We start from the raw sequence: 21,075 nt of genomic DNA, 5'->3' as shown, positions 1-21,075 counted from the left end.
TGGTATTGAAGTCAGAGAGGTCATTGAAGTGCATTTTAGCAATGTTCAACAGGTAACTCTGTTGAACTCTGTAACAGCAAGTAGATGTGATGTTTTTCACTTCACACATAACAGAACTGGTGCAAAAAACCCACTTTAAACTAGTTACTTTAAACCTTTTGGTCCAAATACATAAAATAAGCAGTATTTACAGCATTTTACTCCTTTTGTAAATGCAATGCTTTAAAACACGTTATAAAGCACCTCAGTAAAAATATTCTACAGATAAAAGTATCGAAGTAGTAGGAAAACCCTAACCATACCACAGCTCACTAATGGAGTCATAATATGGATTCACCAATACCTCAGTTTACAATTATTACAAAGAATCCATGGAGAAACTTACTGAATTTATGATTTTTATAGCACTGTGTAAGAATCAACTAGAACTGCAGACATTTCTTTGTAGTCTTCTCAACCTCAATCGGAGGTGGTGGGGATTAAAAAACCCCCAAAACAAAACCCCCACAGCTTTGATTCTTTAACTTTTTACAATATTATAATGGAAATGACGTTTTAACACTAATGAGTAGTTGTAATTTTTTAATAAAACCACATATATAAATATGGGCAATTCCAGCAGCCACAGCATTTCTCCGCAGAACATAATTAACCATCCCAATTACTATCATGTGACGTGATTCACAAAAACAAAGCACAGATGTCAACCAGTTATTAAGACTACTCATATTGTATACAACCAAAATTTCCATGTTGAAAGCTGGGGAAAATGATTTCCTCTTCACAGAAGTATAAATGAAAATAAATTGCTCTGAAAATTAAAAAGAACATCAACAGAAGCATTTTTTGTTTGTTTATATTTTCAAATAGAACTGCTGTGTATTAATTGCTCCGAATTACAGTGTAGATTTCTTCAGGTTAAAGATATTGACTCCAACTGAAAATATTAGTTAGGTAAAAGAAACGAAGCCTTTGTTTCTGGATTACCAACACAGCCATATCCAAAGCCCTGGATGTGATCCACAGCTCACTTTTCTCATATAAAGAATTGTCTTGGAGGTCTACAAGCAATCTAGTTTCCATGGCTGAGGACTAAGATGATGATGTGACCAAAGATTTAGGTCCATAAATCTAACAGTATGGAGTTCTTAGTTTGATTTAGGGTAAATCTTTTCATAGAAAAAGTTTTGAGCCAGAATATACAATTCTCCATCTTTTTCCCGAACTGCATGTGCTCTGACAAACTGAAATTGCTCCAGTGCAAATTCATAGAACTCATTCTCCATTTTCCAGATTTCAGACTGTTGTAGCTTGGCAATAGTTTCTTTTGTGGGAAGTTTTTTCTCAGTTGTTTTCCTAAGATGAGACTTCTTTCCTAAATGCAAAATGAAAGCAATAACTTCACTTTAAAGTTCACGTGCTTAAAAAATGTTTACAGTCCTTTTATTTACAGAGTTTTATACTCTCAATGTGTTGATAAACTGCATTAGAAGTGACAGGTTTTAATCCAGAATTTATGAATATAACATGTGGGGTTGGAAAATTGTAGTCTCTCTCACTAAATGTTAATGAATTTTGCATCCGTTCCTTCAATTCTTCCTCCTCACTCTAATAAACCCAGGGAATGAACATTCATTTAAGGAATAAGATTACTCCACATAATGTACTTGGAGCAAGATTGGTCTTTCAAAATTAATTATTTAGATGTTAATCTGGTATCAGATGCTAAGAATTTTAGAAACTGCAGAACAGAACTCCTTTCATAGAGTCATAGAAACACTTAGGTGGAAAAGACGTTTAAGGTCATTGAGTCCAACCACAAAGCTAACACTGTCAGGCCCCACTAAACCATGTCCCTGAGCATCAGATCTACACATCTTTTAAACTGCCACTTCTACACATTTTTTAAATACCTCCAGGGATGGCTACGTTCAATTCAGACGACCAAAAAACCCCTGTTCTATAACAACCATTGCACTAATGTAAGCCCTCTTTAGCTCTCCACCAAGGAGAAAAAAAATCCTGTTTTCATGTGATTTCAGTTGTCTATTTCTAACCAAAATATGAACTCTACTAATGGCATCTAAAACATTATTTATTTATTATCTAACCCATCTAAATAGGATACTACAGTCTTACCATCGATAGATAAGTCACATTTTTATTAACAGAATTCCTGTGACAAAGATGACCAAAATGATGACCAGATTTCCCCTAAGAAGTGCTGTTGCTTTGCAATAAACTTGTTAAACCTACACATCGAGGTTCTATATGCCAAACTCTTTTCTCCTTCTATTTGTAGATAGAAGCCCTGCTAAGATGGAGCTTTTCTTCATCCTAAGTTGCATGGCCAGCTCCTAGAAACTAAGGTATTAGCTATGTTACAAATGTCTTATTGCAACCCCAGGAAGATCAACATCTCTGCATCCCACGGGCCTTACTGCACAGCCAACCAGGCTGCACTGAACTCACTTAATGTCAGCAGGGCTTCTGAGGAAATGGCAATCTGCCACTTTACAAAACTGAAGCCCCTGCAAGACCTTAAAATCATGTTCTGATAAACATCTGGCACAATTGTTTTACGCACAGAATACCTACACAACTGCCTTTACTCCAAGCTTAAATATCAACAGTTTGTGTAAGGCAAAAGATACTTGGGCTACCTTTGAAAATTCGTACTAAGAATCTTTTAAAGGGAGTTTGTTTCTTCTGTAGGAGCATCAGCTAGCTGAGAGGCAAACCTGACAGAGACTCAACACTGTTCATCTAGGTCTAAAGAATTCACATAAAAAAAGGCGATAAGAGGATGAAAAATCCGTGGAATCCATGGAAATCAACTATTGAAATACCTGTCCGGTACAGTTCCGTGGCACCCCTGAAGAACCGGGGCAAAGCTGCCTCCAATAACATGATAAAGTCTTCAAGCTCTTCAGTAACTCCCACTAGGAAGTATTCATTAATTAGATTGTATTTGGCTTGTTCCAAAGCCCATCTGCTTCCCACATTCCTAAAATGACAGAGAACAATTACAGCAAGTTCTGATGTCAGCCAACAATCCCTGGTCCCTAGATGGAGATTACTTCACAACAGGACATTTGTATAAGAAAGGCAAGACTCATTCCAAGTTATAACCATTCCTAACTTCATTTCCCTTTACAGTTTCTCTCAACTGCGTTCTGATGTAAAATTATGACTCCTCTATTTATAGAAGAGTCTCCACGAAAATACCCAACATGTGTATATGGTTACAGTCTCTATTAATGCCATTTTTAAAGAATTTACATTTTCTTAATGTTAATACTCAGTCTCCACTATCACATTAGACATCAGAAACCTGGTAAGAACACACCTTCCCTTTTGCATCTTCTTTCTTTCCCTTCTTCTCCATCTTGCCACAGTGCAGATAGGTGAAAAAGGAGCATCCAAGTGGAAATTTACCTTGCTTACATTTGAATGAACATTATCTTAGAGAAGTAATTGCTCTTGATATCACTAAGAGTATCTGTATGGTTTTTGGTTTTGGTTTTTGTTTCATTTGGGTTTTTTTGCTAGAGTTCTTTTAAGTCTGTTCCATTGTTATAAAACATGCTGCACTGACAGATGGACACAATTTGCTTTTGTTTCAGTTCCTACTAAGCAGCATCGACTACTGGATGTCTGGGTAAAGATTTAAGAAGATAAATTTATCCTGATATCAACTATTTTATTCTCCCCAGAAACTCTAGAAGCTTGAACTAAAACATCTCCATTCAAAAAGAAGGATATTGTAGTCTGACATATGAGAAAAACGTCAAGACTCTAAATCTTCAAAAATAATTTTTAAAATTGAAAGCATATGTTTTCCCTCAGAGCACTGCTGATACAGTATTCTAACATACTGCTTGTTTAAAGAACTGCAAAAGTGTTTCAGTAAATGCATCTTCAAAAAAAAAACAACCTTACAAAAGTACCTGCTGCTTCTCTCTGTCCAGTCCCTCACACTTTCCCCAACTGTGCTACATACTCAAATTTGCTAAAGTTTAGATTTCAGCACATTTATCTCCCTACCAGCATTCGGAGCTGTGGCCACAGAAGAACGGAATTTGAAGCCAAAGTTTCTCTGGAGCACAGTCGGAACCTCCAGCTGCCACACATTCATCAAAGGTCTGGAACAAAGACAAAACTGAGCTAAGCTTTATAATCTCACATATATCTCAAACATCTCACACTGGTTGCTTGCTAAATGTAGTAGGGACAGAAAAACACAAGCTATGACATGAAAGAAAAAACCCAACTTTTTCAAGCCTCGCTTTCACGGTGTTATTTGGGTGACCTATTTGCATCAATTAAAATAGTACTTGGACAGTCTTTTATAGTTAGAACTAATGACCACTTGATCTTACCTGATACCTTTGATACAAACTCAGCAAAAGCTATTTGTCAAAACTAGAAAAACCAATCAATAAGTGTTGGCATAATTGTTTTCCCTTATAAAGCACCAAATCCCATCAGGAATTGTGTGATACTGGAACTGCTGGATCTTTATAACACAGAACACTCTACATAACAATGTTCTATTATATTTTAAATATTATGACAGATAACTGCCATCTCAGAGGTTAATTTGGTTTTGGCAATCAGAAGAACAGAAAGCAAGTTGTTCAGTGTGTAACAGAATATTCCACACAATATTGCTCCCTGTATGGATACACAGCTCTGGCAACAAAGAGTTTGAGCTACAGTAACACAGTCACAGTAAGAACTCCATTAGCACTGGAAAGAATTGTCACCATAAAGTTTTTATGATATTTTTAATCAAGATATAAGGCCTGTATCTAGGAGAGATTGAAAAAATACTTAATAATAAGAGATCACATCGACAACTTTTCAGATTGTTTCTTCTGTACAATTCTGTTCAAAATAATTATGTACAAACATGTTTGCTCAATTAGTTGGGGTTAAGAACAAGGACAACATCATTTGCTTCTATTTTGAGGTGAAGTTTCTGGGCTAATCTGAAAAATTTACAGATACTATGTCAAAGCAGGGAATAAACTGATGCCTTGGTTCACGTCGCACTTGGAGTTTAGAACAGCTTGTACATGTCACACATCACAGATAAAAATGCAGCTTAACTAGGAAAACCAGACATTGGTATGCTTTCCCCAGCACAGTTCTCTAGAGAAATTCTGCACTGACCCATCAATCATGAGTACTGGGTAACTCCAACATTACCTTAGAACTAAATTGCTTAAATGCATCTCTAAACTTATGAATGTATATACTAAAAATGAGCTGCCACCTGTCTGAAGAAAGAATTCTTTGCTTATACCTGCAGATTATTTCACAGTTACTAAGCAAAAGCAAGCAATTTCATAAGATTAAACAGGACAGGTCTCTTTCCACACTTCCTCTTATATACCTACCTTGAATGCTCTATCCAGAGATTTTATTATAAGAAACACTTGTCTTTACAGACTCTGCACTTGGAGCCAAGCTATCCATAACTGGAAGCACAGGGATATAGGAAAAAAGCAAATGAAGAATTCTTCCATATAACTGCTGTGGTATGGACTAGGAAGAGGGTGTAAAGTACATTGAGATTCCTTTCCAATAATAAAGGAACACTTAACTTCCACTAGAAGTAATTTTTGACCTTCCCTACTTTTTATTTGAAGAGGTCTTAGTGAATCTACTCTAACACATATTAGGACAGATATCAGCATTACAGATACTGTGATAGGCTCAATCCAGTTTTGAGCTTACTGAACTTTTTATCTAATATACATAAAACTGACACCATCTATACATGTACAGCTCTCTAGGGCCAACAAGAAAAAATAGTATTACCTGGTTTAATTGAAAGAAAGCCTAAAGCTTGATATAGTGAATCAATTTCACTTCCAGAGAACTTGACATGCTTATAGACATGTTAAATCTATATAACAACTAAGTCTCAGACCTAAATAATGTGGTATCATAGTGACAAAACAAAAAAAGGATAAAATTATGAATGCAATGCATTACAAATATTATAAACAGGAGTGCATTTCAACTTTTTCCAGCAAATCAGAGCTTACAGTGCAGTCCACCAAGCAGCAGCATTTGGGATTTTGGGGTTCACCTTTCCCAGTGACTGTCTAAGAAGGCTGTGTGGATTATAATTAAAAACTAAAACAACACTTAAATTTCACTCCTTTTATAAGTTTTAAGTCCTATAAACAGCCTGGACTTGGTAGCATGCTCAGCTTTCCAACTGATTGATCGACACTAGGAAAGAATTCCACTGGCCCAAATATGCTCCTCAGGAAAAGGAAGAGAGTATGTTATAAAAGATGAGATTCTATCTTTTTAAAAATGCCTTTATGATGTCATATCATCAGATAATCTCTTTAGCCAGTTCTAAGAACACAATTGTTTAAACTTAATTTCAATTTATTCTGCTTGAAGCTTTGCTCTACCGATGCTGTAGGATGTCTGGACAAACTGAAATGCAGTATCTGAAGATGGCGCCAAACCCTAAATAACAGAGGAGTAGTTGGTTACCAACTGGAAAGAAATAAGGAATGGTCTGCTCCCACTATTTAAAAAACAGTGTTTGGATGGGGCCAGCACACAAAATGATTAGCCACATTTATTAGTTGTTGTGGCGCTTATAGGTTAAGCTTTATTTAGCGTGATTTTTGCTTATTTTTTTCAATGTCTCTTGGTATTTGCACAGCACCACACTAAATTGTCAACAGTACAGATAAACTGCATCAGCTTAGGAAAATATCATCGCTGAAATTGTAAAAAGTGTTTGGCCTTGTAAAGTATAAAACATCCCTACATTTTGTAAAGGCTTCCACACTGGTTTATAGTGCGGAAAAAACTATAGTTTTTTTTAAGCTTAAAGAAAACCACTTTAGTTTTATAAACTATACTCACATACTTAATACCCTACTTTTCTTCCTGATTTAAGAAAAATCCAAAGCAACACACCCCAACAAATGTCTGACTGCAAACTATGACAGTGGATGTACAGATTCTTTCTGCAAGACATATCTTATGGAGCCTAAATGATGTTGCCATTCTGAAACTGTATTAGTCATCAAGTTTTCAATGTGCTAACCTGATCCTATACCTACAGCCACTTAAGACAGATCGAGGAAGTACAGAAATGTATGTATCATACTCCATAGTTTTAAAAAAAACTCTTTATACAGTTCCATTGTATAAAAGGTTCACATTTTAAAAAAAATACAATACATTGGTTTGCTAAGTATAAGAAAAAAACCCCAAAGCAAAGGCACCAGCAATTCTACAGGTTTTGCTGAACTTCAACAAGAAGAGATGCAGAGTTCTTACATGGGAGAATAAGCATAACTCGATACTTACAACTCTGGATACCTGAGAACATTTTTTAAATCTATTTTTTTTTTAACAAATTGCAACATAAAGTGAATTTATAAGGGTACAAAGAATGTATTTAAAGGCACACTCTGCTCCAGTATGGACACAAAGTGGAGAATATAACTTACAAAGCCACCATTATCCCCAAGGATGATACAAGAACGATTCAGCTTTTACCAGGACATTTTAAAAACTGTTTTCACATGAACTTTAGTAAGCACAACTGTATAATAAAGTGTACTTTACCTTTTTATCCCCCTGTTTTCGCCTCCGCAGCCCTGGTCTGTAATCATCTCCAAAGCGCAGGAAGTAATAATAAGAAACTAGTCGTTCTATAGGATCTCTTATGACATTTATGTAAATTGGTTTCTTTTTAACACCAAATCTAAAGCAAAAGAGGAAAAAACATCTTTCAAAAGGACAAACCAAAGCTTCTCATCTCATACTTAAAAGCCTGTCTCTATTGATACAACCGAAATCTATACACAGAGTAGATGATACTGGGAAGAAGTTTAATGATCACTTCTTTTCATCCTCATATCCAGTGCATTACATGGATGTGAAAGTCAGTTCAATCTCAGTTTGTCTAGGATTGTGATTACAGGTTGTTTATTTTTATTAGAGAAACAAACAAAACTGACATATTGGTCTTTGAGGTCTTTTCCAATCGGTTGATTCTACGATTCTATGATATTCTCACACAAATAGATACTAAAAATGTTTACACAACCATCCTGACTCTAGAACTGCCCTAATTAGCTTAGCAGCCACATACGTGTTTATAATAAGTAGGAGGAAGTTTGATATTGAGTTCCTGCCCCCCTGAACTGGGCTTCGCAATGCTGCAAGTGGTTTTCCTGGCAGGTCTCCAGTTCTCAGAGACATTAACTCTAACAGCAGGAAGACAGAGCTCAGAGCCCATCCATTACCTGGGCTGAATGCATATGACTATGCTTATTAAATAAAAGCCTAAGATAGTATCTGTAACCATATTAAGTTCTCTATCTAAAGATATTAAACTTTGCTTAGACATTTACCCAAAGCAAATTTTGATCTACTATAGTACAAACAGGAAGCCTGATGAAATGAGATGGTAGAACACACAAGAAAGATTTAAACCACCAAAACTATTTTCTGCAAATGATACCTTTCAATGATCTATGTTCCAGACAGCTTTTACAGTACATTTTGCAGTTTTCTCTTCCATTTGAGACACCGCTGTGGCAAATAATTGTGGTATCCCAACATTAAAGAGTTTATTTCACTATGGAAATTGCAAGTGTGTCAAGTGCCCTTAAGTAAAGCTAAGAGCTGGAAAAAACGTTCTCTTCTGTTCCCATGCAAACTGGGAAAGTGTTCTGCATTGACAGAGGCCCATTCAAGCCTCCTAGCTTGGCTAAAGCAGAGCACCCATAGCTTTAAGATGCAATACCATTATTGTTAAAGGGCTACTCTGCAAATTTTACTACAGGATACTGTGCATATGAGGAATCTTAAGTTGAAAAGCTGAAGAACAGAAACATAGAATAAGCAGCAGAAAGGAGGAAGTTAGAAAAAACCCAATTAACAGGCATTACTTTGGCAAAAGACCAGCACTACAGACAGAGAAATTGTTAAAGGCTACAGAAAGAGCAATTGATTCTCCACTGCTGCCAGCAGAGTACCAATGAGTCAGACTGGAGCAGTCAAAGGCAGCATTGCTGACATCTGTCTGCATGCCAGCTCTTACTTCCCAAAGTCAGCAAAATAGGGTGTGTGAATGTTTCAACCATTTTGATGCCAAGTCCAGGCTCTGAACTGCAGCCTCTCAGGTCCACTGACTGAAGTGCGGTGAGATGTGCACATGTGTCCCCTTGCACACTTTACTGCAGATGCTGAGAAAGCTGTACCAAACCATTTTGATATAGCAGCAGCATCAACCAATAAATAATACATATTTGTGGGTTAAATGAAGATGTCTAAGTCCTTAGAAATATATGTGCTGGATTGTACATTCATATGGATTTGTAAATGAGTTCTCAGAACTAGCTTCAGTTACAATAACATAAGCCACTTATTCCTGTAACTTTATCAATAATGATAATGAATTGGCAGTTGCATTGTCGAAGAACTTTTTTTCCCAACCAATTTTCAGAGAAAATAAGGAATAAGAGTGGATGAGAAATTTTTTTAAAAAAAAGGAAGAAAAAAAATTAAACTTTTATTACTGTCATTTCTCCGTGGATGGGTTACGATAACCTGTCCTCAATACTGCAAGTCATGGATGGAATCCAGAACTTTAGGCTTCAGCATAACTTTAGAATTACTTCTGATATTTGACAGTGGACCTAAGTCTGCTGTTGGTGTATAGGCAGGCATAGACTTTCCTGAAAAACTTAACACTTCTTAACTACAAGAATGTTCATTACAAGAACATACCTCACAGCCTTAAAGGTGTGGGCCTTGCCAAGCACAACCAGCGCATTCAAGATACTATTTTAATAATGAAAACCCAAAGTATGAGAAAGCAAGCTGTTGTGGGAAAAAAATAAATCATTTAGGTGAAAGAATAATAAACAACAAAGACAAGGATAACACAGTCCTGGAGGGAAGATGCAGATGAAAGAAATCTGAAATTGCTTAGATGCTTTCTAGATGTAAAATAATCATTTTATAGTTTTAGAAGTTCCTGTATCTGAAAAGGTTTTCATTATACATTAACATTCAGCTTTGCTGTTCCAGACAGTTGTTACTCAGTTCAAGTGTTTATTAATGTTGTAGCATTTTAACTTAAAAAAGGCAGAAAGGAAACTAATGAAATTCAATACATTTTGTTATTGACTGATTTGTAAGTAAGCCGATTTGCCTGATACTTCTTGTAAACTTCAAGCTTTAACTTGGTGCCATTGGTCATTTTCAGCTACTACTGTAGCTTTTAGCATTTTCTATTACATAATATACTGTACTGGGAACTTATGAAGGTGTCACTTCCCTCATCCTTTGTAATAAAAAGCTCAAATTAAAAACCAGTGTACATGACAAAATGAATAGTTACATGGAATGACTACGCAAAAGGAATTACTACATATAAAAAAAGAATTTCATTAAATACTTTAACGCACAGAAACACAACAACACTGAGGACTGACCATCAGCAAGAGGTAAAAGTAGTGGTTACTATCACTTGTGCAGTCGAATATGCTGAGATCTGAAAATTCCACTTTCAATTTTAAAGCATTTTCCACATGCTGCAAGTGCAAGATGAAGCACTGCCTAGTAAGCATCTTAAGCAAAACTGACTTGTCAGTTCAAGGGAAGGTTTCACAAGGCTGAGCTACTGAGGATCACTGCTTTAGATCCAGAAGCAAAAATAAGACAAGAAAAGAAACATATGAAAGTGGGAATACAGATATGATCCTGAACCTTTGAAGTCAGTGGAAGGATTTTAACCTCATTTTCTTTAAATTAATTTTAGAAGCAGTAAGATTCAACTCCACGAGAATTATTTCAATGCTTTTTACAGCAAGTCAAACTACCATAGGCCAGAAAACTACTTTAAAATATAACTTTTCATATTTTGATAAAGTATAAAGGGATACTGTGATAGAGAAGAGTGACATAACTTAAGAGGCAGGTGGTATTACTGTTTACATGAAACATATTTGAGAACAAGTATATTAAACTTCCCAAGCCAATCCTAAAACAGAACTACCAGTGTTCTAGAGAAAAGCCATGATTTCAGCAAAACGAGCTTGCGATTCAGACAAGGAATATTAATCCCAGGATATAAATATTTTTTAAATGAGAATCGGCTACATTTTATCATGCAAGAAGACACGAAAAAACGGTGAAAATCAACCCCAAATGTTGCCCATCCTGGAATTTCAGCGAGTGTGGTTACCAAACTGCAGTTCCCAGGCTGTCACCACTAGAGGGCACTGACAGCACAGCCGGAGCCCACTCTGTGCTCCCTGACACCTCCAGGTAACGTACTTGGCAAAGTCCAGGTAAGATATATGGCCATGGTAAAATCCTGGCTTCATTTCCTTCCAGGAAGTCACATTTTTCACAAATCGGACCTGTAAATGTAGAAAACAAAGTGTTTCTGTACTGCTGTTACGTTTTCCCATATATGGTGTTTTCTGGTTTGTAAGTAAAATATTACAATGCATTGGGAAAAAAAAGTCTATTTTGAATATTACCAAAACATTTGTGCCAGGTAAAATAGACTTTTCTGCAGCATACAGATGACTGATTTTAGATCATCACAATTTAATGAACAGAAACTAAATGAAAGCAGAATACAGCAATCAGAAGGGCAATTCAAGGAAAGCTACCAAAAAACATCAGCAAGACAAACATTTATATTTTCATCAGCCCATTGTAAGTTGAAAGGAATGCAGAATTCCTTCAGTAGAAATGCAAGTACATCATTGCTAGCATTGCCTGATCTGTATTCAGTCCCTCAAATAAAAGTGTACCAGATTTACAAGCAGGTTCTTAGACCTATTTTACTGAGACATAAGAAACAAATCTGATGGTTCATTTGCTCCCCCATCCCAAAAATGCAAAGCAGAAGTAATCCAGAAATTTTATAAATGCATGCAGTGTAAATCAGATCTATAGCTTACTATTTTGAGCAGTCACCTTAAGCCTAACGTTTCAGTGACACTTTCATGTTAAAGCATGAAGTAGCCCTTGAACAAGGGCTGATAAAGCAGTTATCGGCAAACTTCACAAAAATAGGAATAGCTTTACATTTCAAAGAACAAAATAAGATACACCCCCAAACCAGAGAGTGTGATCAAATTAAGTGGGACATGCAAATCCTGATATAGCTTGGCTTTATTAGATGAACAGAATATTTTAACATCAAAGCACTTAACTGAAAGTTATTTCAAAACTAGTGAATTGGATAATAAAGAAAGGATGATAAATTTGTACTGCCTGAGCTGTCTGACACTGATATGCCATTTCTGAGGCTGAGAATTAGGAGATAGCATTCCCTGCACATCTGCAATATCTTTTCTGTTTTACAGTGCAATAGATAACTGCAAAGATACCGAGGTGATACAACAGAGTCAAAAAAGGAAAAGTTTGAGAGCTCAAGACAACACACTACCATTCTGTAAGGCCTAATGGATTGAAAGTGTCCTAAAGCATGGTATTTATTATTTATTCTAACCTAACAATTGAGGATTTTAAGAGGCAAGACTGGACTGCTGCTGTTTCTTCAAGTGCGCAAAACTCGCAGTCTAAGGTTTAAGAGGTTGATAGCCTGTACTTATTTCTCCAAACACAGGCTCTTGGACTCTCAGGCAAAAGAAATGTGCATTACTTTTTAATAACAGGCAGCATTGCTTTTTTCAGTGTACAAGTCTCACAGTCTGTGGCATTGCAAAATTTAAACCATATATTGCACATGAAAATTGTAGCAAATCTAGCTGAAAAGCACTGCACGGAGTTATACAATGGTGTTTCATAAACTGCATTGGCTTTCTGTCTGGGTTTGTCCACAGCAAAAACTGAGAATATGGGACTTTGAATCCACTGGAACTACCTTAACTGCTACTGAAACAAATACACTGTACGTTTTGAAGATCAATGACAAGATATTTTCAGTGGAGAGCCTCAGCTATGAATATTTCTTTACCTGGGAAAGAAGTTTCCTAAACACAAAGGATATATCATCCTCCTTTCCTTTACCTCCAAACCCCAAAATGTCATGGCTGGTTGATACAACTCCTCAAGGAAAGCAATTATGCTACCTATGGTGTGCAGTGCAGTGTCCATATTAAAGTGCACATTTCAGTTATGTTCCCATGAAGCTTTCTGAAATCTAACACTAGCTAGATTTCAGTTTCTAATAGACCAGGACTAGACACGAGGAAATGTTAAGTACAAAACCCCAAGGTTTTTGTCTTAGATTCCCATGCCACCATCTGGCATCAAACTTAAGATGTTCCAGTAAGAGTTTAAAAAATCCTTTATTGTCTGTGTCTTACAATGTTGTTGTCTGCTAAGGAAATAATTCCTATGAATACAGGACGGATGGTCTAGCCTCTAACTTTAACACCAGCCAAGCTAAGAGGAAGCAGGGAAGGTTTTATAAGACAGCTGTGACATTTACATGTGCCTAAAGATGGACCAGCAACACGCTGAGCCCCTGAGAACTATAGTTTTTAACACCTATAAGTAGCCTGCAGGCAAGAGATTTTTTCTTCCTCCCACAGTTTGCAGTATTACAAAAATCAGAATTGTTCCAGGTCACAGACAGCCTAATGAGTCTGGATTCACACATTTTAGGGCAGAGGCAAATATTGCTTGCTGCTTCATACTGTTAAATATGATCAATTTTACCTTTCTTTTCAGGGCTTAGCAGACAGTGGAGCTTTCAAGAGACCAAGCAAGCTTCTCCATCTGAACCCATCTGAATAAAATTTGAGGTGACTTTTAAAGTTCAGATAGACGTGAATGGAATTCCTGTGAAGTTGTTCCATGGTGCTTTTATATAATCAGCTACAAAGTTGCTTCCCAGCCTTTAGTAAGTGGGAAATCAGCTGAGCTTCACTGAATTAAAAAGCCAGATCAAACGTACTCTAGGGGCATAAGATGTCCTGAAAGGTAAGTTAAATACATTCAGTTTCTAGGACAATAAGAATTTAAAACAAGTCCCAGTGAGCCAAAAGGGAAAAAAACCCCAACCAGCATACTTGGTCTGACAAAAGCTGTGTTTGCAAACTAAAGTGACAAAAGCTCTCATCTGTCTACTAACTGCAACCATCAGTCCCTCTTCTCTACAGTCCGACCACATGCAACCTTCCCTGTCCCCCATACACACACATTTACCATGCCCAAAATGTGGTATGACATTCGCCTGTGGCCTGGAACCACATGGACTCTTGGATACCAAAAAAGTCCCAGCTTTTCATGTCGTTGTATCCTAGTTTTCTTTGTCAATTACTGAATAACTGACTTAAAATTACAAAGAACTGGGGAGACGAATATCATAAGCCCAGCCTCGTAAGGACACATGAGGATCTTCCATTTGAACTACAAAACTACAAAAAAAGGACTCTCCAGTAAGACTAAAGACTGACACAGTGTTCCCATTAAAAGAAATCTCAGATTCAGATTTCAAGACCAAGCATGATGGGATGACTGAATCAGAATCCCCCTGCAGCAAGGCACTGGTAGCTTAGCTATCCAAATTGTCATATCAGCTCATAATTTACAGTTCGCTCTAAATCAGAGGGTCAGGAATGCTGGAAACAGGCTAGCAGCATACCTTTAGCTGCATATCACAAGCAAGCTCAAGGCAAGGGCAGTTGAGAAGCAATTTTGTGAGATGGTGAAATAGCTGAATTCAGCCAAGGTACAGCAAGGATACCTGCCTTGCATGAACAGGTTGTTCTCAGAAGGAAAAATACAATTGGTACATGTGCAGCACTCGTACTCACTAGGCCATCTAAGTCCAAGAGAAAAATTCTTAAATGTTCAGGAGCACATGACAGTACTTCCACTTCTAACAGAGTTGCTGCAACCTTTTACTTGTTCCACTTCTGACAGCCATTGAAACCTTCACTAGCACCACTAAAGTCAGTATGAGTATGCTGTCCTCTGAGAGGCCACTGTTTTAGAATACACTTGGAAGCAAGATGGTATATTTTCAGGTTGCTCTTTTAAAAAAAATGGAGAGAGAAACTGCAGGAGAAAAAAAAAAAAAAAAGAACAAGAAACAGAAAACAGCAAACTGCAGGAGTGAAACACTGGATAATTGTACCATTCACAACAGTCCAGAGGATGTTCTCATACCCTCTTCTCTAATAATATATCAAGAATACATGCTGCAATGCAGAACAGTCATTTCATTTTAAATGTTTTAGATGACAATTTCACCATGTAACAAAAACAATAAAGCTTGTGTGGCTGGTGTGCCATCCTGTTAGCTGTAACACAGGCTTACTGGTATGGACAGAAAGTATCAGGGCTGAAACATGCAAGCCACAAATAAAATCCATCCAAACAGCTACTCTGATTTAATGCAAGTGTTTCTATTCCAGATCACTCAGGTCAGAAATGCAACAAGGGCAACATGGCATTCAACTTGCCACAGACAAGAGGCCTGACCTGGGGAATGAGGGGCAGTTCCCAGGATCCTGCTGCCAGAGATGCTGCAAAGGAAAGGAGGACTGCTGGGAAAAGTTCCATCTGAAACCAAAATGGGTGTTATGGACTCTTAACGGATTATCTCAAATCAGATACAGATTATGTTTGGAGTGGATTTTAAATAGCATTTTGTTCAGATTGCATTCAAGAAGTAAAGGTTTCACATATGGGCAGAGAACTTAAAATCTGTTACAGAATTACAGTCATTTGAAAAAAGTATTGTAGAAGTAGTGCATAAAGGAGGGCTCACTATTTTACAAATTTCTGCCAGGCCCCAAGGCAATCTTCACCTTGCTTAGGGAGATTTGCTTTAACAAACAGGATCACTAATAGAACTATTTTGTCTCTAAGATATGTTTATGTATTTTACGACCGGTGCATGTACACCCAATGCACTCAAATGAGCTACAGTGATGGAGGTGGTGTGTGAATGTCATGCAAATCCAAGCCCACAAAGAGTAAATCTTGTCAGCTACCACTCAGCACCTGACTTCTAATGGCAAATTACTATCACAATATACTGAAGATGGATAATTATTTGTTCTTTTTTGGACTATGCAATATATGAAGTTCTTCATTGTCAGCATCTTCCAGTTAATGGGCATTGAAAAGAAAAGTATCAACTGTCTAATTAAACTACATAATTTGCCACCTAAGACAAAAGTATAGTATCAAATGAAGGCAGGACTGACAGTACTGTATACATGCCCAGCACTGATGGATTTTCATTTTCAATAGATAGTTATCAGAGGGAAGATGAAGAGGAGTTTCCTCTTCCTCCTTGACAAGGCCAAGCCAGTAAATAACAAATTTTATTTGAATTAAGTTCAAACAAAAGTAGAAATTTAAGGTAAGGTAGCTTATGTTTAATTTATACCATCAGTGACTAGCTTGCCTATCCTTCAGGACAGACCACTACCTTTCAGAAACACCTTAACAGAATGTGTGCTGGGAAGTGCAGCACTAAGTGTGACTGACTTGAGCATGATTTTTCATTAACAGCTATAGGCTGATTAAATCTTTTGAAAAATTGTTCTGTTCTTACTGCATAGGTCTTTAGTACTTGTTCTGTGCAGTGGACAGGACTATAGGGATGACCACAAGGTTTACTCTTAATAATCATGTGTGACACATCACCTTCATACTAAGGAAACGATTTCACAACAGCAAATACTCAACAGTAACACAACCCACTATCACAAAACAGATTTCAGTCCCAGCCAAGCACACCCAGACCATCCGGCACTGAGATCTCTACCTCAATCTCTCTCCCACATACAGAAGTGAAAGTGGAGGGCCATTAGCATCTGCTTCCTCTCGCCCCACTCCAGCAGCTGTGCTGAGCTGCTCCTGCCTGTAGACATGCACTAAAAGGAGCTGGAAGGCTCAGTGCTGACATGCTGCAATGCAGAACAGCTACTGCCTCTGCTGTGTATGAGCTTAAGAAGATCAGCATACAACTGTCAGTACAGACCTGAGAGTTTGAAAACATTTGTTTTGCAGACAGGGAAAATAACATAATGATGTTTCAGATCCCTGACCTGGGTTCCCTCCAAGTGAACTCATGACAACCAAAGAAATAGTAAAAAAAACCCCCAAAAAACCCCCCCCAAAAAAATCTACTTCCCCACCTCAAGAAAAACAGGGCATTGATCCTTCATCATCTTCTTTTAATGTGCATCATCTGATGCAGTGGTAGCTATGATCACTTCTAGCCTGGGACTACACTGATTTTAGTGAGAGCCTTAAGTGGATGCAAAGTGACCCAACCTTTAGAGTGCAAGCTATTTACAACCACTTCTTTCTACCCGTTTTTTATCACCTGTGAGACATGACCAGATCCAGTACTAAAGACACAAACGTGTCTGTGCCTGACAGCATGGCACAGTGCCTGCACTACTCAGAGGAAATCACCTAAGACTGCATTCATTGCAGATGGAGATGACAGGCAAGTACTATTACACAGCCAAAACTGTTATAACAAGAAAGGTCATTTCTGCCCTAGCTGTGTCCCTTTTTAAGCTTTGTTTTTGTCCAATAAGCAGTTACTTACCACCTCTGGTAGCCCAGCAAAAACCCAAACCTATTATTTAAGAAATAATATAAATTCCCTACAAAGAAAGTATGAACACATCAGAATTAATTTATATTGGAAAATGTGACATAAAAGACAATTACATCAGATCATCTAAGTTTGCAACAGCAACATTTTTTCTGTGCTCTCTCCTTGTTACATAAAGACATCCTAAATGCAGCAGCTTACCTGATCTTGCAGAGACATAACAGGATTATTTTTGGTTGTATTGATATGTAGAACATGATATCTGTTCTTCGCACAAAGATCATAGGCAATGTTTGTGAAGGATGTGCTGGCAGTCTTGGGTACTCGGTTGTAAATAATCACCACATCATCTTCTTCATCCAATGTCACATCTTGTCGGGGACCATCTACTGTATGACGTTGTTCTATTTCTCTGACTTCATGTCTTGCAATAGCCCTTTCTGATAGGGATGAAAAATATGAAATTTCAATGTAAATATCACCAGTTCTGAAGTTCAAACCTTAGAACACAAACAATCTGGTGAAAAGCAGTAACTCCTTGGCAATAAAGGAAACACTTGCTGTCATATATATTTCTGACACATCTGAAGCAAAACTTAATCTATAAAAATGTATGAAAGATAAAAGGGGAGTTAGTCCAACACAGAACACAGACAGGAAAACAATATGCTTAGGGAACACATACCATATTCTATGACTCACACTGATGTTACTGGAAGCCATCACCTCTAAAGAAAAATGTCTATAATGCGCTATCAAAATGAAGACATCCCCAAAATACCCCAAATTATTTCTATAATACATTTATAATAGAAGGAATAACTCAAGCAGTTTGAAGAAACAGTAGAAATACTAACAGCAGAGATTTAGTCAATTAACTGTGTAGAGGCACTGGCATTTAGATGAAACCATAGTTTTGTTATTTCAAATGATACAAGCCCCAGAGTAAAGCATTACAATAAACGGGGTTGCAAAAATTCAATTAGATTTATTAATTTCAAGTATGACAAGAATAGAAGCAAGAGATGCTTATAAAACAGCTAACATTAAGGTGAAGAGGGATCTCTGAGTACTGAAATACATCAAATACATCAAAAAGAAAGAAACATGGAAAAGCAAGCTATGGACAAGACATTTTGGCAAGGTGAGTACTTTGCAAATAAACCATCTTTCCTTTTACACAAAGGGCAATACTCTGAGTAATTGAACACTGCTTCAAGTGCTAAAAGCTTGTTTGGAAAATAAAACTCACAGTATAAGAGATTTTTTTTTTATGCTACTGAATATCAAATACCCTGTGCTGACTCAGACACAGCTTTGTTCTGTTCTAGATAAGTATATACTTTAATACAACTTGTAATACAGATGTCAAAGTGCCTTTTCTCATTCATTTAAGGTGATACTGCCTTTAATAATGTATTCAAAGAAATCTGCATTTGTCAACAGTGCAAGCTGAAGTCAACACCACAAGAGTAACCTGCAATTCTCTGTATTATGTTCTTACACAGGGTATAGGTCTTTCTAGATGACATGCTTTTAACAGCAGCAGAAGCCTTTACTTCCCTTGCTTCCTTAACACGGCTCCCTCTATTCTCTTTCACCACATCTCTTTAATTATAACATAAAATCACTTTTAAAGCAGAATCATTAAGCTGTGAACACCACTAGCCTGTAATTCCACATAAATTGTCTTCAGCCACAAACTTCCATCTGTCTGAAATGCTTCGAAGCTTAAACTCACTCACTCTCTCATATGCTCGTATCTCACACCCCATAACTAAGTTACATCAGTATGAAAATGTTTGTAGAAAATGCTTATTGAGTATATCTCAATTTTCCACATGACATCTGTTGCTCCCCACTACATCAGTCACAGTTTTTGCTCCTTCCTTTCTCATTTGCTACCTCTCCCATCACTGCTGGCAAACGTCCTATTTTGGAAAGAGATGAGGCAACAGACTTAGGTTTCGTCTATCTGAAGATGGCTCCAATGAAATGGGGCTGGCAACTCTCCCCATCCTGCCAGTAACAGACTAGAAGCAGCATTTGGTAGGGGACAGTTAACCATGTGGCTGCTCAAGGCTACATGGATACGGAGTACGACCTAGAGAGGCTGAAATGAAACAAATGTAATTGGTATTTTCTACATCAGAGTAGTAGATCTAAGCTAGCTTTGCATTGTAGCTGCACAGAACCCCAGGGCTGATGAGGCTGCCTGGCGCACAGGGAAGCTTCCCCTTTCAGATGGAAGAAGGAAACATTTGTGAGAAACAGACATGATTTGCAAGAGGATTGATGAGAAGTGTTCCCCTAATGAGGTATTTTAAACCACGATGATTCAAGAATTAGTGTGATAAGTGCACTTTAAAGACCATGCATCAGATATAAAAGCTGTATGATTGGATGCAATTAGCAGAAAGGCTATTGCATCCAATCATTTTCAGCTTGCCATGGTGAGGGGGGAAAGCAAGAAAAACTTGCACAAGTGTGAAGCACACAGACAGTTCTATTCTAAAAGGAGGGTTTAAATTTCAAATGAAATGAACACTAATCTTTATGATGAAGCACTGAAATCACCTTCTTTAAAAGAACTACAATAGTTAGAAAATAAAAGCTGAGACAAGGTGAAGGATATGAATGCTGAAGTGGAAAGCTAAAGCTAGTAAGAAGCACTGGAAGTGCCTCAAATTGTCTAACCTGGTCAGGCATTCTAATGGCCTATTTCATTTCACTCTATGAACAACACAGTAACAAAAATTTTAAGTGCTGTAAAAGTGCACATTTTTTCCCAGTCCCAAAGAGTTTACTGTTTTTCCTGTGAAGTCAGGAAGCTCTTTTGGTATTTTCTGAAAAGTCAGTTTAACTTTTAAAATTACATGAATATAGATTTTACTTATTCCTTTATTTTTTTTATTTAACTAATTATTTGGGGAGGGCAAAGAGGGCCAGTAATGGTACCATGTAACTGAGAATAGCCTGTGGGATAACTAGTTAATCAGCAGTTAGAGAATTTGAGGAGCATTTGATTAAGTACTTCATTTGCTCTTCTATAACATTTAAATAATCATAGTAGTAAAAGTCCTGTAATGGTTGAAAAATGAACATTGCTTATATGTTTTTAGAAGTATGGTAGAAAATGCAATGTATGCTTTAATGACTTTTTACATGTGGAAGATAAGGAGAAAGAAGATGCTAAGTATTTATTAAGCATATTTTGTCTATCAAAAATCTCCTCAGATGACAGTCCTGCAAATTTAATTTTGATTATGGGCACCTGTCTATATAAGCTGCACTTGTTTCACTGAGATCAATCTTTTTTAAAAAACAGGATAGGTGATTTCTTTCCTATCAGAGAACCTGTGAGCAAAATGTCCTACAGTGTCATTGCTTTCACTGCATTCTATTTAAACACCATTTGGTAAGATAAAGAGCGACACAAAACTATTAAAAACCAAATGGTTAAACAACCATCCACACTAAATTTGACACTATAT

At 37.1% G+C, this 21,075-nt stretch overlaps 1 protein-coding gene across 1 annotated transcript in view; it reads right to left on the bottom strand.

Annotated features, from left to right (window-relative positions):
- Positions 1-565: 565 nt before the first annotated feature.
- HS2ST1 (heparan sulfate 2-O-sulfotransferase 1) overlaps positions 566-21,075 on the bottom strand; it is a 75,325-nt gene continuing 54,815 nt past the window's right edge. The window contains 6 exon segments of the mRNA XM_009076139.1: positions 566-1,375; positions 2,850-3,007; positions 4,048-4,145; positions 7,618-7,756; positions 11,344-11,429; positions 17,783-18,021. Coding sequence (XP_009074387.1) covers positions 1,149-1,375; positions 2,850-3,007; positions 4,048-4,145; positions 7,618-7,756; positions 11,344-11,429; positions 17,783-18,021 — 947 coding nt within the window. The 3' untranslated portion in view covers positions 566-1,148.

This window comes from Acanthisitta chloris, unplaced genomic scaffold, assembly GCF_000695815.1.
Source record: "Acanthisitta chloris isolate BGI_N310 unplaced genomic scaffold, ASM69581v1 scaffold9166, whole genome shotgun sequence".
Taxonomy (NCBI): Eukaryota; Metazoa; Chordata; class Aves; order Passeriformes; family Acanthisittidae; genus Acanthisitta; species Acanthisitta chloris.
This window is presented reverse-complemented; position numbering and strand designations above follow the sequence as displayed.